Genomic DNA, 27,115 nt, shown 5'->3' on the forward strand with positions numbered 1-27,115 from the left:
GTGATTGGCTTGTTCAGCAGTGGGTGTAGTTGTCTTCTTGAGGTTGTGGCTTCATATGCAGGTGAGACGTCGTTGCATATGGATTTTTGGAAAAAACCATCAAGTTTTATCTGCACACTGTAAGACAGAAAACAGAAAAAAAGAGAGCAGTATTTCTTCAAAACACTACGGTTGTAGCAGTTTAAACACAATGGTTCTATCGTTTTCAGAGTCTACTGTTGTCGTTTCATTCTTTCCCTATTTCTTAATTTATTTGACACCTATGGACCAGTGAGGTAAGGATGGACTAAATGGGGAAAGGCCTATGAGGTTGTCTTCACCCTGGATTGGCCCCCGACGCCTGTTGCGTCAGTTCTTTCCAGGGCCCTCCCTGGTCTGTGTGTCCTATTCTGTCCCTGTTGTGTGCACACTGTACAGTGTGTGAGAAAAATTGGCACATTTCCATTCTCCAGTGAAACATCAGTCCTAATAAACATCATTAACAGAGGATGGTGTCTGATTGTAATATTCTGTGGCTTAACATTTAAGGCTGTGAGTATACTGAATGTTCCCCAAACAAAGACTGTGACAGTCACTTTCCTTTTGTTCTATTAAACAAAAATAAGTCTTTCATCTTTGTTGTAAGTTACTGGGGAGATTAAGCAATCACAGCCCAAATTGTTAACACCTCAAAAAGCTTACCCACGAGTCCAGTGACGAGGGGAGGGGTTGCTTCAAAGTAGCAAACAAATGTAGTAAGAGCTGCATAACATTGTTAACTTGTCTTAAGTTATTTTTATTTTTTCGACATTCTTTTCCAAAATGTCCATGCTTGCCACAGTAAGAACAACTGGCTTCTCTAGGACTTTTGCGTTTCTTTGGCTTCTCTGAGTTAACCTTAAAGGATGCTGCTGCAATTTTTACTCTTGCCTTGACATCAAAGTCTCTTTCCCAAATAGCTAAACTGTCCAAGTTGTCTTGCAGGGTTCTATTTGACCACGTAAGATCTAAGAAAGGCAATGCATTTCTATGTTTTGACAGAAGACCATCGGACCATGCACGAACTAGAGGACCATTATGACCTAACACCTTCTCTGGAGTGTCGGCAATTCCGCTGTAAGCGGCAGCGGTCTGGCAAAATCTTTCTGTGTACTCACAAACAGTTTCATCCTTCTTCTGTACACAATTAGTAATTTTCAACCAATCCACTTTCGGTCCAACAATGTCCTTTAACACTTTCAGAACTTCCTCTCTCAATTCATCTTTACTGGCTTGTTGCAGTTCAGAATTGTTTACAGCACTTTCAAAATCATTGAATTCTGAATCAGTCAAGATCTGTGATATTAGCTGGGTGACTTCAGCTAGAGTCATATCATAGAGTCGCATCTTTTTGGACAACTCTCTCCTAAACTCAGAAAAATTTCTTTGCACTGATGGCAAACTTTCAGCAATTCTCTCAATATCTTTAGGACCTAAAGATGTTTTGACTGCTTGTGGCTGCAATATGGGGGTTGCAAATGAAACTGTATCAACACCTTTTCCCTGAGGCTTTTGTCTAGCTACGCAGACTTCAACTGCATTTACATCTGCATTTACATCTGTATTGACATTGTCCTCTATACTATCAAAAGACTGTAAATCAGGATAGCTTTCCTCTGACTGTTGGTCTTCTGTGTCACATTTGGTTGAGGCCTTGAGGCCCACCATTTTCGTGAAACAGGACACTTGAGTAAGCAATTGTTTGTTCTGTTCTTTCAACTTATCTATACAACGAGCTTGTTCTTGTACAATGGATAAGCTAAATTCTCTGTGACAGAAGATAATGCCTTTAACATTTTTCTTCCTGATACATGCACCCAACACTTTCTTGCAATCTTCAATTGACCACACTTCGTCTGCCTTAATGCCAAATTTCTTTGTTAAATTCAATCTGACTTGCTCAGTCACTATTGTGTCCATGTGTTCTGATAACAAAGACTTAAACTCATTGTCTGTCCATAAAGTGGTAATCTCTCTAGTACTTTTCCTAAACATTTTGTGAATTTCTGTTACCACAAACAAACACTAAAAAAACTTCTCTCTACTGTCTTGCAAACAGAGGGTACAATCTTATTAGCACACGAGGCTAAATCTTCTCTAGCTTACAAAGGTACAAACAATATTAACATGTAACTGTTAATCTTCCCTGCTAACAACAGAGGATCAATTTCATCTCTAAAAGAAAACTTTTTAGAGGCTTATCTTTAGTTAACCAAACTCTACAGCTGTTTGTTAACTACTTCTCTGAACGGCGCAGAGGAAAACATTTGTACTGGTCTGCATTGGTTCTTTGAATGGAGCGAAACTCACCGAGTCTTTGGTTGTACAGAAAACATTCGTCTGGAACTCAGTCAGCTTTGTTGAGATCTTTGAGCTTGAAGTTTTCAATCTGGAGGAAGCTTGAAGTTTTAAGATTCAGTTCTTTGAGTTTCCTTCTTCTCCATCCGGGTCGCGGCAGCAAATTGTTGAAAACTTTTTCTTCGTCGAAGCAAGAGACCAGGAGACGTTGGGGATCACGTTCAAACAAAGTTATTCTTTATTGAGGACTTCGCTGTACGCGGCTGCAGTTCTTCCCAAATCATTCTGGCTAACATACTTCACATGGTTTCTTTATAGGTCTTTCAGTGGGCTGTCCTTAAAGGTGCTAAACATACACACAGCCTTAGAGGTAACCACTAAATCTAATCATCTAAAGACAATAGAGGCAATTGCCCCCAACTGAGATAATGGTACCCCCCCCCCCCCCCCCCCCCCAAATTGTATACACAACAAATGGTCACGAGACCTTAGACTAGGTAACATTCACACACAGTCCAAAGTTGGAAGATCAAAGACTAAAAAACCCCTGACTATTACAATGTTTAGACAGCTGACTTAAAGCTGACTTCTGATCAGTAAATTGATGCCATCATGTTCACCTTGAATGCCCATTACAGTGTAATTCACCTTAGTTTTTCATGTGATGTTATGTAAGGAAGTAAGATCAGCAGATCTTAAACATATTCTTAAATTTGGATCCTTCACTAGTCATAGACATGAACAGAGAGAAGTAGCTCTGTCTACAATGTTCTTCCGCAATACGCATGCAGTTCTGTTTATTAACCGCTAGAGCGCCAAAAGTTAAGGACTGCAGCTTTAAGTAAAAGGGAACTCTTTGTTTTCTGTAATAATTTTCAATGATTATTGCACATAAAAAAAATAAAATAAAAAAAAGAATTAGAAAAAGATTATTTATATTCCAAACAATTTTATCCTACACCTAAGCATTGTCACATGATTTAGACATTGATTATGTACTTCAGAGGCATGTTATTCGTATATCATTATATAAGTTTCTACTCAACTGAAGTTTTTCCTATTCACATAAAAAAAGCAATTAAGTTGCAGAGCAAAACAGACATCGAGAAAGACACAAAGTAGCCTCTATTGGGTGTGGTGATTGTCGAAGGCTTATTAGTGACTGTAGAGGGCTCAACTGTGGTTGCAGTTACAGAGGGACTCTTTATAGAAGTGAAACATGTGCCCACATTTCCCACCTTGTCCACAACTACCAGCTCTACTTCCTGAGAACAACAGGAAGCATTATAGGATGCCACAGTCACATTTGTGCCATCCTCACTTATCACAATGCTTAAGCTGAGAGAGCCGTTCCCACGGTTGAAAGACACACCCGATATGCCTGTGCCATTCCCGTCCGTCAAGTTGGCGGAGAGTTCCCATGATGCCGTGCTGCATTCCACAGAACAGTTAGCTTTGATGCTCACTACCTGACAGACAGGGCTAGAAATATCAGTCACCTGCCAAAATAAAAATAAAAATAATTGAGGTTAATCAGGGTCGATGAAGGGATCAAATGCTAATACTGTTTTCACCAAAAACAATGAGTCACGAAGAAAGCTATTCTATTCAATGGAGATCAGTTACAGTACAATGAAAATGCAACAAAAGTCAAACTGATGGTAGTTATTAATAATGTCTACTCTAGCCACTTTCATAACAGCTACCTTAGTCATGACACTGAACCGCAGTGCCACGTAATTCGAGTCACTGGACTCTGGATCTTCTGCTTCAATAGTGAGTGTGACATCCGTCCCTGACTTTGTGTTGGAGGGTGCGGTCAGTGTTACAGTTCCCTGAGCGCTGCCCTCTGTCCCCACGTTCAGAGAGCTGGGGAAAGACACGCTAAAGCCGCGGTCAGTCCGGGCTCGGATAGTGTAGCTCCCTGTAGCATTATTGACCAATGTAAAGTTGAGATCGAAAGGAATTCCAGGCTCTATAGTGCTATCTGGTTGGGCCTGAGAAGTGAAATGGTTAATATGGTTAGAATATGGTTAATATTGTCAATGTATTTTGCATATATTTAATTGAATATTCTGTGCTGCTCATACTAAACTTATAAAAAAATCATGTGTCAATGTTTTTTTGCTGAACTATCCCCTTAAGCTCACCGTGATGGTAACTCTAGAGCCTTTTTGCTGTGTGGGTGACTGTCTCTGGAATTGACTAGGCAAAGATCGAGTTGAGTCATTCAACAGTCCTTTAAGCTGGACCACAAATGCTCCCTCTGGGATTTTCTCTACGTTCACCAGGAAGTCTGTCGCTCCCACTGCTTTGATGGTTCCATTAACAACACCAGATCCTGAAGCTTCAACTAGAAGCACGTCAGTCACTGTGACTGAATCTCCTCCGGTCACAGAGACAAATAAAGTAGCATTCCGACCTGATCAGCAATTAAAGAAACATTTTTTCATTCACATTGACAACACTAAAAAATAAAAATAAAGATAGTTCTTCATGTTTATACTCTCCTGTTCAAAAGTTTGGCATCAGAAAGATTTTTTTTTTTTAAATTATACTTTTATTCAGCAAGGACAGAATAAAAACACACAATGAACTCTCTATTCAAAAAATCCTGAAAAAAAATGATAATGAAATCCAAAAAGCAGCACAACTGTTTTTAACATCGATAATCAGAAATGTTTCTTAATAAAGATTCCTGAAGGATCATGTTCCACTGATACTAAAAATTCAGCTTTACCATGACAGGAATAAATTACATTTTAAATTATTTTAAAATAGAAAACAGTTATTATAAATTGTAATAACATATATTTATAATAATACAATATTACTGTTTATAGTATAGCCTACTGTATTTTTTTAATCAAATAAAAGCAGCCTTGGTGGGCATAAGAGACTTCTTTCAAAAACATTTATAAAATATTACCGACTCAAAACTTTTTACCGGTAGTGTCAAAAGAAATAATCAACTGTCTAAAAAAATCAAGAGGAAAAATTAGGGGGTAAAAAGATGATATCATACCGATGAATGGACGATTGGCTTTCGGTGTGATGTCACCTCCCTCTGACTGCTCCACAAAGTTAAAGAGAAAGTTCACAGAGCTCTGACCTGTAGTCACAATTAAAATATAGTGAAAGTAGCACAACTATTGCAAGATGCAACATTATTGCAATCTTCCAAATGAAAACATTTGACTGATTTTCTTTTCAAAACCATTGTTTGTTAAACTAAAATCAAGATTAAACATAAATGTAATTATAATAATACATTTGATAAAAAAATAAATATCAATGGTTTACATATCTGGCAGATTAAAACCACTTACCAGTGACTTTAAGGCTGTAGAAAGTTGAAGAGTTAATGCTGATCTTCCATTCTATCCCTGTCTGGTTGTCAGACTTTAGTGTAACTCTCCTTAAATTCCCAACAGTCAGGATGCTACCCAGAGGACCATCTGCCACTGAATCTGACTGAGACACACCTGAAAGGCAGGAGAAGCATAGCTTATTTTTAACAATGATTCTGGCATCTGGATTTTTGTATTGGAGAAAATAAAACCCTCATATCATCAACACACAATGTCCGAGGTGCGTTGGCTCACCTGTAGGGCTGTAGAGGGTAAAGACTGGAGAGTCTCCGGTGACATACACAGTCACATTGGACAGAGATGGATCCAACACAAAAGAAAAATTTTCTGCAATGGCTGGACTTCTCACGACCTGAAGAACAGTCACCTTCAAGAAACACAGAGACGTTTTCGATGTTGCCGTGTTTCACAGCAAAATTCCAACCACCAAATTGAAACAAATAAAAATTAAACTTTTTCCAGCACGAGTCAGATACCGATACTTTCAGTTTTGGTACTTGCCGATATCTGTATTTTAACCACATTTTTAATTTGTAAATATATTGGGTAGAGAAACCAAAAGAATATGAATCATATTAGTTGGCTTAATTTGTTTAGAAAATCATGCTTAAGCATGTTTAAATGTATTGTATGAGCTACAGCTACTTTCACTGTTCATTCTATTGCTCTATCCTATTTTATCATTAAATTGCACAGCTCATATTTAGAGCTGTTCCAGCAGGCTCAGTGCTAAGGATTGGGTCAGTGGTTCAAATGTTTAGATACCAGTGAAATATCCAACCCGATCTCATGGCAATTCGTACGAATTTTACGAGGTGGCTAATTCGTATAGCCTGGCAAGCCAGACCTACATCAAGATGTTAGGTCTGGCAACTCACCATAGACACGGCTCAATCCGAGGGGCGGGATAAACGGCTGTCTTTCAAATTCCCTCTGCACGCAATAGGACAGCGCTTCAACCAACCAGAGCGTTTTCCCAACAGCGGAGCTAACGTTAGTTGATAGATTCAACTTTTGAATCTGGCCGGCAAAACTACGAACACATCTTCCTTTTTTAAGAATAACTTAAGTGCCGTTCTTTGCTCTTTTCTCAAAGAAAAACTTAACTCCAAGTCCTCCAGAGTCGCGGCCAAAGCCGATTTGAAAGACAAATCAGAAGCCAGAAGCAGCAACTCTTCTTTGTTTTCAAGTAGCAGGGAACCGTCGCAACTCTGTCGTCATTATGTTAAGCCCGCCCCACCTACTCTATACACGATTGGCCTGACCCAATTTAGGTTTTTACAGCTCCGAAAGTCAACGGAGAGTTGCTAGCAAAATAAGTTTGCTGCCGCTAGGGTGCGTCTAGATTTCTAGGCTATAATTCGTACGAACTTGGATGAATTTGTACGATTTTTGCTGAATCGTACATATTTTACGAGTTGCCCAATTCGTATGAATTATGAATACAAATGACCTACCCCTGACCCCGCCTCTAAACCTACCCATCACTGGGGGGTTTAGACAAATCGTACGAATTTGTACGAGTGAGGTCATAAGAATTTGTACGAGTTAGCCATCTTTTACTCACTCGTATGAATTTGTACGAACTGGTCGTGACAATTCTCTATCCCAATACTGGTACCGATACTGGTCTCGGTATTAGTGCATCCCTAATATATAAATATATATATATATACACATACATTAGTCATTGTCAGAACATACCAGGGCTGAGGTAGATGCATCCGTAATGACTGCAGTGGCCTGAGACAGTGTGGCCCTTGGGACCTCTATGGTCTGTCCACCTGAAATTTGAGCCAGGTCTCTGTACAGCTGTATGTCTGACTGAGGAATTGATCTTGAACTAAACTTTTGAGATTGTGAGACATCCCGTCTTCTACGGAATGAGAAGGGGTCAGTCAACATGAAAGTGACCTGGAGGGCAGAGAGAAATTGCAGAGAGTGTCAGTTACAAATTAGCAGCAATGACGTATTAGTGTTCTGCATGCACTCACTGTTGACTTGGTGCGTTCTATCATGGCCTGAACGGTGCTTTTTAATTCGCTGTCCTTTGCTGAAGCATCGGTGAAAACAAAAATGTCTGAAGATGGAGGAGCACCTGCTAGTGCCAACTAAAAAAAATAATAAAAAAAAACCAAGATGAGAAGACTTCGAGATATTATTCATTTCTCATTCTGGCTTTATCTCAGACAAATCTCAAACCAGCTGTGATATTCACAATAATTGTATCAGTAATATAATCTTATATACTGTATCAATGTGAATAGGAGTGTTTTTCTTAGTTTAAATCAAGGTTTACAAAACTCTCCAAAAGACCCACACACACACACACACACCAGCAGTCCTGACAAGCACATCTCTGGAAAGTCTCCTCCACCAGATGCTGTGAGGGAATTGATTTTCGCTTTGAAAATATCTGCATCTGCAGTCCTTGTCAGAGGTCCAAAATCTGTATGACACAAACACATCACAGAACACTACAGAAACAATAATGTTTTACATCATTTAAATGTAATAATTTAATAATAATCTAACAGAAATATTTTGAATAACTTTACATAATTTACTTCCACTAACTATTGTTCAGCTATCATTCAGATCACACGTCGCATCACACTTGTATTGATGATGGCAGACATATGTACTTTTAATATATTCCATAAAAAGATTCATTCACACTCACAGATCATTTCATGTTCTAGTCATTGCAAGTTAGATTTGAACATGAACAAAAGTGATTATGTCCGAATGGGTGAATAGTTTACTAATTATTCCATCCATTTTCACTTGATGCAAATGCCTCAATGAATGTTTGATGCATTCAGGCTCATTTACACACACACATAATGGACAGGCATTCATGTTGACCGCGTGATCAGCCTATCACAGCATTACCACGCCACAGTGAGTGTCATCACTGTGTCACAGTGGGACAGTGAGTGCATATAAGCTATCATAAAAAATTGTATCTATAGAATATTAAATCTCATATTTCTTCTTTTTTTTACTGTTGATTGTTGATTATTTTGTCATTCAAATTCAATGTTTTGAGGCACTGCCTCTTTTGCTTTTTTGCCCTTTGTTGGGGGGAAAACTGGATAATATAGAGAGAAGATGACTACCTGGATCATTAAATGGGACTAGAATGTATTCTGAAGGTTCTTTCGGTGTTCCTCTCCTGCTGTCTATGATACTGAAGGACACTCTCTTGGCTTCTTCAATGTCATCAGACATACTGCCTGTGGTGTCAATCACAAAAGCCAGAACTGAGGTCTGACTGAGGCCCATCAATCTGAGAGAAAGAAAGAAAGAAAGAAAGAAATAAGACTAGTAGTATAAATTTGTTACTCTAGGGGCGTTATAACTAAAGAACTCTGTGTATCCACAGCATCAGCAGAAATGGCATTCCCCCACCAGGGGGGATAAAAACATAAAAACAGCTAAAACACTAAAACTAACAAAACACTAAAACACAGCTAAAAGCTAAAACACAGTAGGGGCCCTCATTTATAAAACGCGCGTACACACCGATTTGAACTTAGAGTGTGTGCATACTCTAAAATCCATGCTAACTTTCATATTTAAAAAAACGGTCTTTGATGTGGAAAAGTTTTTAGCGACCCGTCAGATTCTAAGCAGATGTACTGAAGGGGTGGATTCTGGAATCCACTGCTGCTTCTATATATCTAATGAGTGATGACTGAGACAATCGGACACATAACTATTTATTACATTTAACAAATAAGCTTTAAAGCCCACTCTTAGGAATGAAATATCCCCCCAGAAGAGGCAAGAGAGCAGAAAAGGCCTCAGTCGCCAGGTATCAGATAAGATGGTTTTATTGCTGTTAAAATTGTGGTCATGTGGTCAAGACTGAGGCCATAGGAAAGACCTACAGCCCTCAAAACAGATTTCCCTGCATTCATTTATAGATGAACTGATCTATAAATGAACATGCATCCTAGGACATTGTGTGTGATCATTTTATGTTCCCGGTTGGAAATTCCACCTTATTGGTCGATCCAACCCTAAGAGGTGGGACCTTTCTCAGGCTTTGTAATTGTTACACAACGTCCTCTCTTGGCCTTCTTGGTACGCTTGCGTAGCTGTCCTGCGTGGCCACACCAGGCCCCAGGGCAGCAGGCCTTGACCCACAACCAGTAATGTGCTCATTCAGGAGAGAGAGGACTCTCTCAACCACAATAGAATTAAGGACAACATCAGGAGTTTGGCACAATTTATTCCTTCAATGCAGAAGTCGTCAATCGCAACTTCAACAATAAACTCTTCCGACTTCCTCCCTTCTCCTGTTAGCTCTGCGTGTCCTCTCCGGCCCTAGGCCGGCAAGACACAATCTGCACTCCAGCCATGCGGACAGAGTCAAACAAACCATGCAAGTTCATCACCATTTCTTCATTCAATGCAGAAGAAATCGATTGAGACTCATGGAACCATCAAAATCCTCCCTTAGGAACTTCACAAAATGCTTTCACTGCAAAGGCCATGCAAGTATACATTTAATCAGGTGCTCTGAAAATAATAAGCTGATGGTTCTTTTCATAGTTAAATGGATATTTTCCATAGTTCCATTTCCTGCTTCCGGTTTCATTCTGTCACTTACCATTATACCCAAGTATGTGTGATTGTATGTTGTGTATTTAGATTAGTTATGCTTGTGATTTAGTTAATAAAACTTGTGCACAATATGTATTTGGTTCTGATTCTCTGCTTGCAACAAAGTTTATTTTATGATTTAGATTTTAACTACAGGCTCCTTAGTAGTACTGTACAGTAAGAAAGACATTTCCCTCCCCCGGAATTGAACGTTTCTTAGAATTAATAAACAATTAACAGTGAGTGTTCAATGGGGTAAAACAGGTTGATTGAGTGTAATATTAATTTTACTACATTAAATTATTTCTATTAACTGATCCAAATATTCATAATTAATTATTACAAGTTATGACTGATTATTCATATTTATTTTGAGCTAATTTGCTACAGTGATTAAAATCAAAGTATTAATCAATAGTTTTCCTTCTAAATACCACATGAGTTGAATGACTTCTCTAGGCTTATGAGATGTTACTTTCTTATAGAAGTTACCAGTGTGAAATGTTATTTTCATGTTATTTTCATTCTCTAATGTTTGTATTAAATATCTGAGAGGTGACTGAAGGGACTGGCCCATCCCAGGAATTATGGACTCGTTTTGTTTGAGAAAGGTCTTCAGCATGTGTACATACATCTGTTCCCTTCGCCGAGACCGACGAATAGGAATCTCGCTAGAGAGGCCAATCTACTTCGAGTGAAACTAAAACAAGCCAATACACATTGGCATGCAATCATTTGCATCAGCTGTGCAGCTTCGTAGCGCTGGTATAACAAGCAGCTGGTGTGATTGCACTTAAATTTTTTGCTGAGGAGCCAAGCCTGAAAAGCTGGTCGCCCCGGCGGGCAGCAGCTGATGTGGCAACGGGACGTGGCGTATCCGATCCCTCCCTCAGGGAACGAGGGTTACCATATGTAACCGAGACGTTCCCTTTCGGTCGGTCAGTCAACGCCACATCAAGAGCGACAAATAGGAATCCCTACTATAGGGCCACAGCTGCTGCACCCCATCCAGCGCCCTGTGTAAGCCTCAATAATTACACTCTATTTAGCACAAACAGGGATACCATAATATTTGAGCAACATGTATGTACATGTTTGTATTTTTGAGAGAATAATGTTTATGCATGGTTATTGAAAAAACTAAAAATGAAAGTTTCTGAAATAAGGCCACAAAACGCACACTAAATATGTGTCCACAAAACTTTTGACTAATAGATGTTGTTGCCTAGAGTTTTTGCTTCAAAATGATCTGAAAATCATCTTGCCTTATCATTCACATAAAACAATACATTGATTTAAATTTTGAAAGACACTTTTTGTTTGGAAAGGCAATATGCGTGGGGGCGTGAATGATCATGAATAATGATGTGATTCACACCTGAGAAGACAATGACCTGCATAATGAGCCTTTCATTCAGGTTTGTCTCTGGGTACCACAAGAAAGAATGTGAGGACTTATTTTGTATGCATGCAAATTGTATAATATCCAAGGTAAACATTTCTAGTAACTATGCAGTTCATTCTCATACTGTATTTTCAGAAAGTTTTGGAATATATCCTCTCCCCAAATGTGTCACTAATAAAAACAATAATAAATAATTTAATGAGAAGGCTTATATTGACCTATTAAGATGTTGCTTACATCTACCTTGTAAATATATTTTTTGCTATTTTATTAAAAAGTTTTCACATGTAAATCAACAACAATTACAATTTTAACTATATTTCAAGTGTAATCTTTCTTTTTAAAAATTATACATTTTATCATATGCATTTCAAAGTCAAGGATTCATTAGTTTGAATATTGGAACAAATACTATAATAACATCTTAGTTGATAATTCAATATACCTACTTTATTTTTGACAAAACATCACACACTATATATTTAACATATGAGCAGAAATTGGTGAACAAAATCTTATTTGATGCGACAGTAGTTTTTTTTTACAGTAATAACTTTATAATCTATCCAAAACTAATCAACAAAATCTTGTCTAAACATTCATATTTTGTCTGTAACATATTGTTTTATGATATATTAGCATATAAATGTTATTTTGCAGTTTAATATGTTGCTCATACAAAGACATTTTATTTCAACATATTTCAGTCGATTTTTACTTATCTCAGTATAGCATAGTTTGGTAAAAGCTAAAATAGTAGATGTGTTCATGTAAAAATAACATGTTTACTAATGTAAGTGCAAGTGTGAATGAGCGGCACAGATGCGCGCTGTTGTTTCCTACAGCTGAAGTAAACATCTGTACTGTTCATTCATTCACACACAGACACGCGATTCATATTTAAACAGTCTTTTTGCGGTTTACAGACACTATTGCATATCGCGATTAGAACAAAGCACTTAAGAATAAAGAGCTTACTATTCACAGTCCTCAGCTGGATCCGTTGCTCCTCAAAGTGAAACTAAACCAGCTCTTCTGAGGTAAATTTCACAGGATTATTCCTCACAGCGAAGCAAGACGACGTAAAGTGCGCGAGTCTGATTAAACCTGGTGTGTTTCATCGAGCTGATGTGGGCGTTGACACGTTTGCATGGATTGCCTCAGAGCATTTGCATTTGAATAGCACGCGCTACGTGGGCGTGATCACATTAGCACTTAATGAGCTATAATGAGCTGAACTGAGAATGACTGACATCTCTCTTTTCATACAGATTAAATAAACAGAGAATATTTGTTTTCAATAAATGTTCATTTAAAAGACGAGAATTCAAGCTTTATAAAGACATATCACTCGTTCCTGTGTGACAAGTATTTGCTGAGGTACAGTTCGTTTTTGGACGCGTTTGAGAATGGGCTTCACTGATTGAGAGAAGGCAGCACTCGCATCATGTTTATTTTTCTTTATTTGGCAAAAAGCACAACACTTTGTTTTTATTGTGAGTATTCACAAAATAATAGACACTTAATGATGAATGATGTATAACACTTATATGTAAGATCAAAATCAACAGAGTATCTTGAGTCTCTTTTGCACTGATAAGAAAAAAAGTGAGCTGGTATCGCCGGCGATACCGCCGACCCCAGGGGGTGCAGTTCGAGAATGCAACAAAGCCGCCTCCTGCACCTCCTGCCTCATGGAACCAGGTACGTTTTGCACAGCACACTCAGACTCCGCTACGGGCCGCCTCCCAGAGAGAGCCTCCCGAGCCAAGCCCCTGTGTTCCACCTCGCTGCCACACTCCGGGTACGCCTACGGTCCCGCTTGCACGGTCTCTGCGAGCCTGGTTAGTGCTCCCCAGTCCATCTCGCTGGCTCATTCGGACCATCAGGCTATGCGATTCAGTTCGCCCCGCATACCCCCAAGTTTCGGGCCATCCACTCCACTACATTGAGAGCAGTCGATGCCCATGTCTTGGATCTGCGACCGATCTTGGATCTGCGAGTTTTGAATCAGAGCCTTCACATGCTACCGTTCAAAATGCTCACGCAGAGACACATTTTCGAATGCATCCGTCCCCGAGATTGGTTTGCAGCGATCGACCTGAAGGACGCGTACTTTCATGTCTCGATTCTTCCTCGACACAGGCCGTTTCTGCGCTTTGCGTTCGAGGGTCAAGCATATCAGTACAAAGTCCTGCCCTTCGGGCTGTCCCTGTCTCCCCGTGTCTTCACGAAAGTCACGGAGGGGGCCCTTGTTCCCATGAGAGAACAGGGTGTTCGCATCCTCAACTATCTCGACGACTGGCTCATACTAGCACACTCTCGAGATCAGTTACGCGAACACAGGGACCTCGTGCTCAGGCACCTCAGCCAGCTGGGCCTTCAGGTCAACTGGGAAAAGGGCAAACTCACCCTGTGCAGAGGATCTCTTTTCTCGGTATGGAGTTGGATTCGTTCGCACAGACAGCGCGCCTCACAGAGCAACGTGCTCAGTCGGTGCTGAACTGCTTGAACACGTACAAAGGCAGGATGGCGGTTCCACTGAAATTCTTTCAGAGGCTCCTGGGCATATGGCAGCGGCAGCAGCGGTAACTCCGCTCGGGCTACTCCATATGAGACTGCTTCAGCACTAGCTTCACGGCCGAGTCCCGAGATGGGCGTGGCATCACACCACCCACCGGGTGACAATCACACCTGGTGTGCCGCCAGACCTTCAGTCCATGGTCAGACCCCTCGTTCCTGCAGGCAGGAGTCCCCTTGGAAACGGTGCCCAGGCATGCTGTGGTATTCACAGATGCCTCTGCCACCGGCTGGGGTGCCACGTACAATGGGCATGCAGTGTCAGGGGTGTGGACGAGCCCCCAACTGCATTGGCACATCAACTGCCTCGAGTTGCTAGCAGTACCTCTCGCTCTGAGGCGTTTAAAGAGTCCGCTACAGGGCAGAGACATGCTGGTCCGTACGGACAACACTGTGACCATTGCGTACATCAACCGACAAAGTGGTCTACGCTCCCGTTATATGTCGCAACTCGCCCACCATCTCCTCCTCTGGAGTCAGAAGCATCTGAGGTTGCTTCAAGCCATGTATGTCCCCGGTGTGCTCAACCGTGTGGCCGTCGAGCTATCACTAGCTGTCCTCCCGGGAGAATGGCGACTCCACCCCCAGGTGGTTCAGCTGATTTGGAGAGAGTTCGGGGAGGCTCAGGTAGACCTGTTTGCCTCCTCAGAGACCTCCCACTGCCAGCTGTTTTACTCCCTGGCCGAGGGAACACTTGGCATGGACGCACTGGCACACAGCTGGTCCCGGGGCCTCCGCAAATATGCATTTCCCCCAGTGAGCCTACTTGCACAGACTCTATGTAAAGTCAGGGAGGACGAGGAGCAGGTCCTTCTGGTGGCTCCCTATTGGCCCACACGGACCTGGTTCCCAGAACTCATGCTCCTCGTGACAGTCCCTCCCAGGCCCTTTCCTCTGAGGAAGGACCTTCTGACTCAGAGATGGAGCACCCTATGGCACCCGCATCCAGACCTCTGGAAACTCCATGTCTGGTCCCTGGAGGGGACGCGGAGGTTCTAGGTGACTTACCCCCAGAGGTACTTAACACCATCACTTCTGCGCGAGCACCGTCTATGAGACGTGCGTATGCCTTGAAGTGGAACCTGTTCGTCGAATGGTGTACCTCTCACTAGGGCTGTCGCGATAACCGCAAAATTGTAAAACTGCGCTACTGAGAAGCCAACCGCAGAGGAATGCAAGTAACCGTAGCAACCGTGATTTTCGCATGTTTTCTTTTTTCATAAGGCTATACCCTTCTTGTTTTGAACTTTGTGCTTGTGTATTGAATGTTAAATAAGTTAATAATGATAACAAGACTGTTTTTATCATGGTGATTTGTACAGAGGCTTCATTGATTTGCTCTTAAGACTTACAGACAGTAAATGAGAGAGATCGACTGAGCGCGTGCGATTACCTGCGTCTGTCTTTTAGGTCAAGTCAAGTCATATGCGCGAAAAGCTTTCCGTGTCCAAGGAAAGTGAAATATTTGTCATGTCATCCTCTTAACGTCTAAGGGGATTTACCATGAATGGCATCAGCGACAGTGCTGGTCAGCATTCCACAGCGCGAGGAAGCCGCGGGAATCAAAAAGCAGCGAGTCACGCATTGAATCAATACCATTTAAGCGTCAGCTTCAGCGTTACCCATGCGACGCATTGCTGGTCAGCTCAGCCTTGAAAAGTGGAGCTTAACTTGTTTCATTACTATCTTTTAAAGAATAAACGTTTTTGAACGTGTTTGTTGAATGAACGGTTTAATGATTCACATAACAATGTAATGCGTGCTGATTGACAGCCTTTCAATGCGCAGAGACGCTGTTTAGTTTCGGTTACATTGGTTACTGAAAATGTAGGCTACTCGTTTTTGTGCATGCTGACCACATGGTAAAACCTATTTATATAGCAACAAATAAATATAAATATATCTAAATAAATAAATAAATGGCGATAATACCGCATACCGCGCTATTGAGCCACTCAAAATTACCGCAAGGGAAATTCCTTCACCGCGACAGCCCTACCTCTCACAGAGAGGACCCCCGAAGATGTCCGACAGGGTCAGTGCTTTCTTTCTTGCAGCAAGGGTTGGAGCGAAGGCACCCTCGGCCCGGACATGGCGGAGCGTCCGGTGCCAGGCCTTATCCGCTGAATCCCTGAGAACCGGGTCTAGACTGGCTCTCATATGTGTGACCCTACGGGGATCCCATGTGTGTATATTCTCCACGGCTGCTCCTAAACGGAAGCCTGTGTCTTTCCCTTGGGCTAAGTCACCCACTATTCATATGCAGTACAACCCTCGGGTTAGTCCATATGTGTATTCCCACATAACTCTTTTAAGAATGTGGCTCCCACAGCGTTTCCCTCCCTCAGATCGGGCATGCTTTCCCAGTGTTATCCAATAATCTCACTGTATGGGTTATCACGGAACAACAGTGGCAGATACACTTGGTGTAAGCCCTCTCCTATCTCCTATGTCCTTCCAGGCAAGAAGGTGTGGAGGCTTACACAGGATGATCACAATACAGATGGAGTAGATTTGAGTCCATTGACACTCCTAATGCTTGCACAGTCCTGTAGCTCATCCTGGGTCGACATTTCATCAGCTCCTTTCACACAGCGTGTTGATCCCAGGAAATGACCGTAAAATTGATAGAGTGCCTTCTGTGTGAACGCAAACACGTCCTGGGATTGATGCCGGGATCGATGCCGGGATGGGGACCTAGTAACATTGCCGGGATCAGTCCCGGAAGGCGTCCTTGTGTGAACAAAAGCCAGGACCAATGCCGTAAGGGGTGTGTCGTAGTGATAACTTGATGCACAACGTAATGACGGCTTATCGAATTAAAACGTTGAAAAGTTGTGATTTGACCACGAAACATGTTGTACATAAACAAAAAAGTTTAAATATCAACATCTAATGCCTGATCAGCTGCCATGTTGTCCAAAGCAATGCAAACACTTCCGCTGTTGTACCAACACATGTTTTCGATGCGTACGTTACACGACACGTGTCTTTGCAGGATCTTTATATAGCTACGGGAGATCTGAAATCATTCAGCTACACACAATTTCAAGATCATTTGCGATTTTTAGAGATTTCACAACTGGAAGTGAGTCATACACACATTTATTTATTTGTAGGTACGTTCTCTGAATCACATATACACACATTTGAGAAATAGTATGATCAAATGTTGAACCGTTTCTACACAACATTTTATAAATGAGGCCACTGGCATGCATTCTTCATTCATCATTTTATAAAAGAATACCCTGGTGGAAAAAAATATATGCTAAGTATACTTGCAACCAGACTAATTTAGTATAATTCAAGTGTGTTAATGATTAGTTAACTTGAAGTGTGCTATTTTGAAACAACAAAAGCTGTAATTAAATCATAGTAAAGCATAACTTTAAGTGTATTTAGTGAACTTTTGTGTACTAAATTTGAACAACTTCAAGTATACTAAGTACACTTTAAGTATGTCTGTGGCTTGATTAGTGATATGAAAGTGTACTTTATTTCTGTTACAAGTACATTACAAATTGTGACTCTGGATCACAAAACCAGTCACAAGTAGCACGTTGCAATAGCCAACAACACATTGTATGGGTCAAAATTATCGATTTTTCTTTTATGCCAAAAATCATTAGGATATTAAGTAAAGATAATGTTCCATGAAGATATCTTGTAAATTTCTTACTGTAAATATATAAAACATTTATTTTTGTGAGTGAATACAGCACAATCGCAGACAGACAGACAGACAGACAGTCAGACAGACAGACAGACGACTCAAACTTGGGTCTACCGAAGGTCCATGAGCCAGGACTCAAACTCGGGTCTCCCGATTCACAACGGCGCTACATTAGTGAACTTGCCCATAACAAATTTTGGCACATTGGCACATTATTAGACAAATAATACTTAGCTATACTTTGTACAAAATACTATTGTATACTATAATGTATTATGAAAGTATACTTTCAATGCATTGTTACAATGATCATTTCCAGCACACAGTTAAAATATACCTAAAATATATGGTATATTTACCATATAGTATATGGTATATTTACCGTATATTTACCACACAGGTTTAGAACGACCATTTCTTGGTGTCCCTCTGATTGGTTCAGGGAACCAAGCAGATGATTTAACTATATTTTCTCAAGCAATTGATTCACTTAAAAGTGTATTTGTGGACACTGTAGCCTGGCAGAAAAAATGGTTTGAGGAAAATGCTAAACTTTGTGCTAAAGACATTCCTAAAGAGACATTAACACTAGTTGAAAAGGCGCAAACTGATTTTTTGGAGGTCCTTAATGGTCGTATGGGAAATTTTACCAATCAAACAATTGATACCATTAAGTGAAATGCAAAACAGTCATGTACCGAGTTTAAGGAATTGGTTGATGATGCTAATAATTCATTACTTTCTTCTTTTAAAACAGCTATCAAAGAACATAGTGTAGGTGGAAAAGAGTTACAAGAAGAAGTACGCAGTCTGAAGCAGTAAGTGTTTACTATGAAAACTTCTCTTGATGCCCTTATGCAGAAAAGCCCGCAACTTGACAGTAAGATAGTTGAACGGGAGGATGTTGCCCCTACTCCTTTTCAGGTATGTTTAGGTTCAACTGTATCAAGTAATACTGGTGATTTGGTCAGTCAGCTTTCTGCTCCATCTAATTTGACCTGTGGCCGTGTCCTGCCTATTAAGATGATATTTCCATCCTTTGGGGGGGTGCATGATGAGAACGATCCACTAGTTTACTTGGAAAGATGTAAAGATTTCTTAGCACTTAGACCAATGTCAAATAGTGAAATTCTTGCAACAATGCGTAGTGTTCTGCATGCTTCTGCCCGTGATTGGTGGGAGACAGTGAGATTTAAAGTTGACACTTGGGAAAGTTTTCAGCAAGCTTTTTTAGCTGTCTTTTTGCCAGAAGTCTAGCAAGACGTGTTGGAGGATCAAGTACGAAATCAGTTACAAGGAGCAAATGAAAGTGTTCGTGATTTTACTTTCTCATTTCAAGCTTTGTTTAAGCATTGGAAAAAGAAAGCTACTGAGGATAAGGTTTTAAAAGCTCTTTTAAAAGCTATAAACCCTTGTTTTGCTAGTCAGCTTCGAGGTCGTGCACAGACTGTTGAGGAACTAGTGAGGCTGGGAACTCAAATAGAAAGGGATTATGATCATCCTGGAGTCACTTGCTGGAGCCAGTGTGGTCAGTACTCTGGATCTTAACAGCGGGTAATGGCAAGTGGCAATGGACCCAGACAGTATGGCTAAGACTGCCTTTGTGTCCCCTTTTGGGTTGTATGAATTCAAGGTTTTACCTTTTGGTTTGAAGAATGCCCCAGCCACATTCCAACGGCTCATGAATAGGGTGTTGGCTGAATGTTTAGGACAGTGTTGTTTGGTTTATTTAGATGACATAGTCATTTATTCATCAAATTTCAGTCAGCATATACAAGATCTCCAAAGGGTTTTGTGGTGTTTACAAAAGGCAGGATTAACTCCGAAACTTCAGAAATGTCATTTCTGTTTAACAGAAATTAAGTTTCTTGGCCATGTGGTGACCACCGAAGGGGTGAAAGCAGAGCCTGCTAAAACAGAGGCAATCCAGAACTTCCCTGTACCAAAAAATCTAAAAGAACTTCAGCGGTTCTTGGGGATGAGTGGATGGTATCACAGGTATGTTCCTAATTTTTCAGCTATTGCCGAACCCTTAAACGCCTTGAAATGAAAAGGAGCCCGTTTCCAGTGGTCAGCTGACTGTCAGGCTGCTTTTGAGAATTTGAGAATTCTTCACCAATACTGGGACACCCTAACCATGATTGCACATTTATAGTTTATACAGATGCTAGTTCAACAGGTTTGGGTGCTGTTCTTGGTCAACGACCATCTACATTTGGTACGACTGAAGAAGTACTAGCATATGCAAGCCGTACACTTACTGGTGCAGAAAGGAATTATTCCACCACAGAGAGGGAGTGTTTGGCTGTTATTTGGGCAGTCGAAAGGTGGCGGCATTATTTGGAGGGCAAGTCTTTCATTGTTGTGACTGATCATGCGTCTCTCCTTTGGGTGTTTAACACTACCAAGGCAAACTCTCGCCTGATTCGTTGGGCTTTGAAATTGCAAGAGTTTGAATTTACTCTTGAATACCGCAAAGGAAAGCTTAACAGTGCTCCCGATGCTTTGTCCCGCATTAGTAACCCTGACTCTACTCCAAAAATCGCTGCTTATACTAAGCATACCTCAGATAGTCTGGTCTTGCAGTTTCCTCTCTCTGACGAGGATATCTGGACAGCACAGCAGCAAGATGTAGAGGTCCAAAGAGTATATCAGAGTACAGTTGATAATATGCAGGGTCCTGATGAGTCTGGTTCTGGATTTGTTATTTTAGAGGACAAGGTTTACCAAAAGGTGACTCATCCTTCCAAGGGAACCTATTTTCAAGTGTATGTCCCACAGATCCTTCGCCAGACTATGTTGTAAGCATATCATTCCAACCCGTTAAGTGGGCATTTTGGTCGTTATAAGACACAAAAAAGGTTAATGGAAGTTGCTTTTTGGCCAAATATGTGGGGGAATGTTTCAGAGTTTGTTAAAAATTGTGTCAGTTGTCAACAATGTAAGCCTGAGTGTCGTAAACCAGCGGGCCTGTTACAGCAGACTGAAGCACATGAACCATGGGAATTGCTCGGCGTGGATCTTATGGGACCGTTGCCTCGTAGTACGCAAGGTAACACCCAGCTAATGGTGGTAGTAGATTATTATAGCCATTGGGTGGAGTTGTTTCCACTTCGAAAAGATACTGCTGTGACAATTGCACAGACGCTAAGGAAGGAAATTTTGACTCGGTGGGGTGTTCCGAAATTTTTGTTGTCGGACAGAGGTCCTCAATTTACCTCTGAAATTTTGCGGGAGTTGTGTAGCAGGTGGGGAGTGGTGCAAAAATTGACAACAGCATACCATCCCCAAACCAACTTCACAGAACGTGTGAATCGGACCGTTAAGGGGATGATATCATCTTACGTGTTTGGTGAGCATAATCATTGGGATCATTATTTGCCAGAGTTGAGGTATGCTATCAATTCTGCTGTTCAGGAGAGTACTGGATACTCCCCAGCAGAATTACTCTTGCAAAGAAGGCTGAAAGGACCTTTTGAACGTGTTCTAGAACCACACCAGACTAGTTTCAGGGTTCTTAAAGATTTGCAGGAGATCGTAGAAAAGAACTTGTCTCGAGCTAAGGAGAAACAGAAATGTTTTTATGATGCCGGTCTTAGGAATGTGACTTACTCCAGGAAAGATAGGGTTTGGATGAAAGCACACCCCTTTTCCAAGGCCTCTCAACAATTTGCAGCCAAGTTTGCAGCAAAATGGATTGGGCCTTATCGAATTGTAGAAAAATTAGGTCCAGTAAATTATCAGGTTGTGCGTGAGGACAATGGAGAGGATTTGCGTACAGTCCATGTGTGTAATTTGAAGCCTGCCTTTCCCGCCGCTGCAGAGTTTGATCTTAAGGAAAGGGAGAAAGTCTTGAAAATCTTTACTGAGGAGTCAGATGATGAGGATTTTCTAGGGTTTTAATATTGATAAAATTATGTCCTGGATTAATTAGCCCTCCGTATTGCAAGGCCAAATGATTTACAAATGATTGAAATCTAAATGTTGAATGTAGGAACTAGTGCTTTATGCTGTTGTTGTTGCAGGGTTTCATGTATTGATATTTCCCTGTCGATGAGCATATATCTATTTAATGTTGCAGAATATTAGGGGATCTTTCTCCATGGGGGGAAGAATGTGACAGTCGTCAATGATTTGTGTTTTTCCTATTCCGTACTGGGGATGGCGCTGTTGAGCGTATATCCGGGGAACCAGGTAGGAAGTTATTTAAGGAAGTGTGATTGCGTCTCTCTTTCTCTCTCTCTTCCGCTCTCTAGCCTTTGTTGTTAGGCGCGGGTTATTCCCGGTCATGGTCACGCTAGCGGATGGCTTGTGAGTATTGTTGTTGTAGCCCGCGTTGCATTGAGGTGTTAATGCTGCGGTCTTTTCCTGCTTTTAATGCTTACGATTCATATTTTGAGGAATATGTTTCCCTCATTGGATTTCGTAAAGCATTGGCAAGTTGTGTTGAGAGCGATTTGGTGATTTGCGTGTAAATGGAGCGTTTGAGAGAGAGTTTTTTCCATTCCGGTTATGTTGTGGTTTAGACGCTTATTCAGGGCATTATAGGTAGTATGTTTTGAGGAGGTTTTGGTGTAGGGAGGTTTTTTCTTTTGGTGTTTATTTTGGCGCTCGAGTTGCCGAATTATTTTTATAAATATTGTGTTTGATGTAATGAATTGTATTTCAGGCCCAGTAGTTTAATGAGTGACATGATAAGCCAACGTTGTTTTTTTTCTTATGCCTATTTTTCTCTTATGCTGCGTTTTTTGTATTTTTTTGTATTTTGATTCATTTTTTCGTTCTTGCATAAGATTTATTGCATTGCATTTAATCATCTGAGTGATTTATTTGATTGATCTGTCATTCATTTATTGTTGTGAGGTAATTAAAAGGTAAATGTTTCTGGGTCTGAAATTAATAGTTGATTTTGTTTAATTAGTTTTTTTTTTCCTTGTTTTATTTCTCTTTTGAATTGAATATATTGATGTTCTGAATTGTAATGTAATATGACTGGAATTGAACTTGAATAGAAAACTTCTAAATCAACTTTCTTGTGGTTCCTTGTTCTGTTGCTTTATAATTGATAACGTCATTCCTATGTGTAGTGTTTCTAATGAGGGACTAATTAAATAATTGTGGTGGTGTTTACCCCTGGCGCCCGAACCCAATCTTGTAAAGCCAAATACCGTCACAAAATATACCTAAAATATATTTTTAATAAAGTGCAAATAAATACACTTTTAAAAAATAAACTGAATTTTCACTTCATGTATATTTTTATAAGATATATTGTTAGAAAATAAACTAAAGTACAATTATTTTAAGTGTATATTATATTAATATTTTATACCCACTTGGGTAGAGTTAAAAAATTGAGCTTAATTTTATGTAGAAATGGTACATCGCCATGTTACTTTGACCAAACACACATGACCTCGTAAATATGAACTTTTCAGAAGGACTTAAATGTTTTTTTTTTTTTTTTTTAAATTAGCTAAAGAAGAGCTCAAAGAGTGGTGTAAAAAGAAGGTATGTGTACCGAAGAAAGGCTTGGTTGCCTGTGGCCAGTCGGATGTCTTGCAGCAGTTCCATAGTAGCATTGATGGCCATTTCAGCGGCACGCTGATGAAGGAAGCCATGACTTGAGCTGATGTCATCCTTGTTGATACCTCCGGTGGGGTCTCTATAACTGGTCCTGTCAAGAAAGCCGCCATGGCTACACTTGCCTGAGAGAAAATTATGTCAGCATATATAGATTAATAGTTCCAATTTCAAACATCCTGTGGACTGTGATGACAGGCCTATACAGAGGAGTTATAATTGAAAGGCAGATCAACACTACACATGGGATGCTAAGCTTCCTTACCCACAGGTTTTGTAGAGGAGACAATGCTGAAATATCCTGAGGTTAGTTTCTTATGCAGCAATATTTCTGGGAGAATGTTATCACTACAGTCTTTCCCAGCGCAGCTTTTGCATGTTGGTGTGCTGCGGTCTGTACATACAGATAAAAGATAAGAATGTGAAACTTGATTCTAAACACTCTGGAAATTGTAGAATTAGGGTATTTGTATTTTGTCATACCTGCTAGATTGTTGAGAGGAAGCTCACGTCTGATCAGGGGGCTGAAAGGAGCAGTGCTTCCCAGTTCCACCCAGTTACTGTGGCTATAGAAATCCTGCACACAAACATTGCAAATCAAATATTACAAATAATACTGTCCAGTTTTAAAAGTATGTATACACTTTGTGGTTGTCAAACATAGTGGAACATGCGCATACAGTTCATTTGCGGACGCTTTTGACATTTCGTCTACATCCAACGTACATGGCACCCTTTAGCGTCAATATGAGACGCAGATAGATACGGGCCAGAAGGCGCCTCCTAGCGGTCTAACCCTAACCCTACCCCAGACCTAAACCTACCCATAACCGAACAAAGCTCTGTGCGTGTCATATTGACGCTAAAGGGTGCCATGTGTGTTGGATGCAGACGAAATGCCAAAAGCGTCAGTATATGACGCCCTAGGATGAGAATGCGTTGGAAATACAGGTTTGTATCTGTCATCATGAGCTCTGTCATCATGTTTGCAGATGTTACTTGGTTTAACTTTGCTTTCTATGCAATGAAATACAAATATTTTCATTCAAACAAACAAGTGTCCACACTTTATGGTTATCTTAAAGGGATAGTTCACTTTGAAATTAAATTTTGGTATGTTTTAGCTTACCTCAAGGGCATCCAAGATGTAGGTGTCTTTTTTTCCGCAGTAGTTTCAATTTTGATATTTTTAGGTCAAACCGTTCTTGTCTGTCAGTCATATAATGCAGGTCTGTGGTCACTGTCTCAAAGAGCATGCACAGAGTCCAAATTAAAACAATTCCCAATCGTCCAAATTAAACAATTCCCCATCGTAAGAACACATTGATGGCCTAAGACACGAAACGAGCGGTTTGTGTGAGAACCTTATACACAGCCACGTCCAAGTGATCTGAGGGCACGCACGCATCCCGGTGTGTGACGTGTACGCAGACTGGTGCATAGATATTTACACTAGATGTCGCCTTGTCTACGGCAGTTCATTAGAACGAATGTCTTTAAGGCGACATCTAGTGTATATATCTATGCACCAGTCTGCGTACACGTCACACACCGGGATGCGCGCGTGCCCTCAGATCACTTGGACGTGGCTGTGTATAAGAGGTAAAAACGATATAAATACTGTTCGTTTTCTCACACAAACCGCTCGTTTCGTGTCTTAGGCCATCAATGTGTACTTACGATGGGGAATTGTTTAATTTGGACGATGGGGATTTGTTTTAATTTGGACTCTGTGCATGCTCTTTGAGACAGTGACCACAGACCTGCATTATATGACTGACAGACAAGAACGGTTTGACCTAAAAATATCAAAATTGAAACTACTGTGGAAAAAAAGACACCTACATCTTGGATGCCCTTGAGGTAAGCTAAAACATACCAACATTTAATTTCAAAGTGAACTATCCCTTTAAATTCATAATTAGATACAAGTATGCTCAAAAATCGAATTGCTAATTGTTTCATGACCAAGGTGCAAAATAGGAAAATGCTGTTTTCCCCAGATCTGCAATTGGAAACTACCAGAGCTAAAACAAAAGTTAAAGAGGTAATAAAATAAGAGAAGACAGAATCGGCACCTCCATGTAAATGGTGCTAGCAACGACATGGGTTTGATTCACTGGGAATGCATGAACTGATAACATATGCATGTAAGTCACTTTTGATATATATTTTTGGATGTAACGCAAATATATATCTGGTATAAAGCCAGCATGAAAAAAAACAAAACAGATTACAGACCACCCTACTATAATCTCCATTTATAACGTACCTGTAGAGTATGACATACAGCCCCCAGTGTGATTCGACCAGAGATATAGCTCCCCTGCTGCACATTGGCCTTTACTGCAGCCAGGCCACTAGTGATGAGGTCCCGGCCCTCACCGAAAGCCTCATTATCAATGTGACGCGCCGCACTCAGAAAAAACACTACATCTATGGCTGCATTGCTTAGATAAATCTCTGTTATCGCTGAATAAAAACCCAGTGAAGAGATGGCAGAAGATGAATCAGGAGATGTTGTGCAGGCTCGTTGGACAGCAGATACAGTCAGTCTGTTGTTTATCTGGAAGTGAGGTGTGGAAAGTGGAGAATATTATTATTATTATTATTATTATTATTAAAAACATAACTCAAATTATCTTCAGTTGTTTATTCAGGTTTCAAATCAGTGTAGCATAACTTGAGACTTAGCAACTTTCAACAGTTTCAAAAATCACATTTGAGGTATGAAACAAAATATTCGGTTGTAAAAAAATATATAAAAAGTCTCTTCAAGGATTGTTTATCAGAGACCCTTTTTTACTCATTAATAGTTTGCGTGACTATAAAATGCTAATATCTTCCTGGAACAATTCAGTTGGTTCACTCTCATGTTCTTTTCTTACAGCCAGTGTAAAGTCTCGTCCCAGGGCAGTGGCTATGTCACGGCACACTTCTGCTGTCTTGCGGAGGATGGCCATCTGAGTGATTTCTCGATGCGTGATGGAGCCATCATGAAAAAGAGGTTTGAATGCTGCTGCCTGGGGGGGTTGAAACAGGGTCCCCCAGAGAAGAAATACAGCCACCACAACCAGTGAAACCATGACTGTCCACAATAAATGGTGCTGTGGGAAAATTCAGTCTTCTCTCACCAGTGAAGAAAATCTTGATGAAATTTCACTAAACATTACAAATAAGATAAATTAGCTTAGATATGGAAATTTAGAAATAAACTCAATTAGAGAAAAATCGTGAATTAAAAAGTAAAAATAGAGAATTACCTTTTCGCAGATTTTGTGTGTATACTGTAACTTATGCACAGCCTCTGTCAGTGTTTTTATACACCTTTAAATGATGAATGTTAGCGTCACACATATTTTGTGACGGAAATAAGGGATTGCATAAATGACAATCCTTACTGTAGGTATGTGTGTGTGTTACTAAGAAAATCAATAAGAAAGAATATTTCCTTCCTTGTTAACCACAACTGGGGGGGGGGGGGGGGGGTAAAGTGTAAAGTTATGCAAGACTTGCAACTTATGTGAGTATTGTGACATACTGCTAATATTTATGCTATGCCATGACGCA

The 27,115-nt window shown here is 40.4% G+C and overlaps 1 protein-coding gene across 1 annotated transcript; it reads right to left on the reverse strand.

Annotated features, from left to right (window-relative positions):
* LOC307154659 (von Willebrand factor A domain-containing protein 7-like) lies at positions 1–26,867 on the reverse strand. The gene is made up of 16 exons (XM_079864704.1): positions 26,809–26,867; positions 26,434–26,707; positions 25,818–26,111; positions 24,029–24,122; positions 23,811–23,939; positions 23,484–23,670; positions 8,810–8,979; positions 8,024–8,136; positions 7,682–7,798; positions 7,392–7,601; positions 5,922–6,054; positions 5,646–5,801; positions 5,342–5,428; positions 4,467–4,738; positions 4,023–4,313; positions 1–3,815 (listed from the first exon to the last, which is right to left on the reverse strand). Exons 2-16 carry the CDS (start codon positions 26,629–26,631, stop codon positions 3,378–3,380), a joined length of 2,889 nt encoding a protein of 962 aa, XP_079720830.1. The 5' UTR covers positions 26,632–26,707; positions 26,809–26,867; the 3' UTR covers positions 1–3,377.
* Positions 26,868–27,115: the final 248 nt, after the last annotated feature.

The sequence above is a fragment of the Squalius cephalus genome, assembly GCF_949319135.1.
Source record: "Squalius cephalus genome assembly, chromosome: 2".
In the NCBI taxonomy this organism is placed as follows: Eukaryota; Metazoa; Chordata; class Actinopteri; order Cypriniformes; family Leuciscidae; genus Squalius; species Squalius cephalus.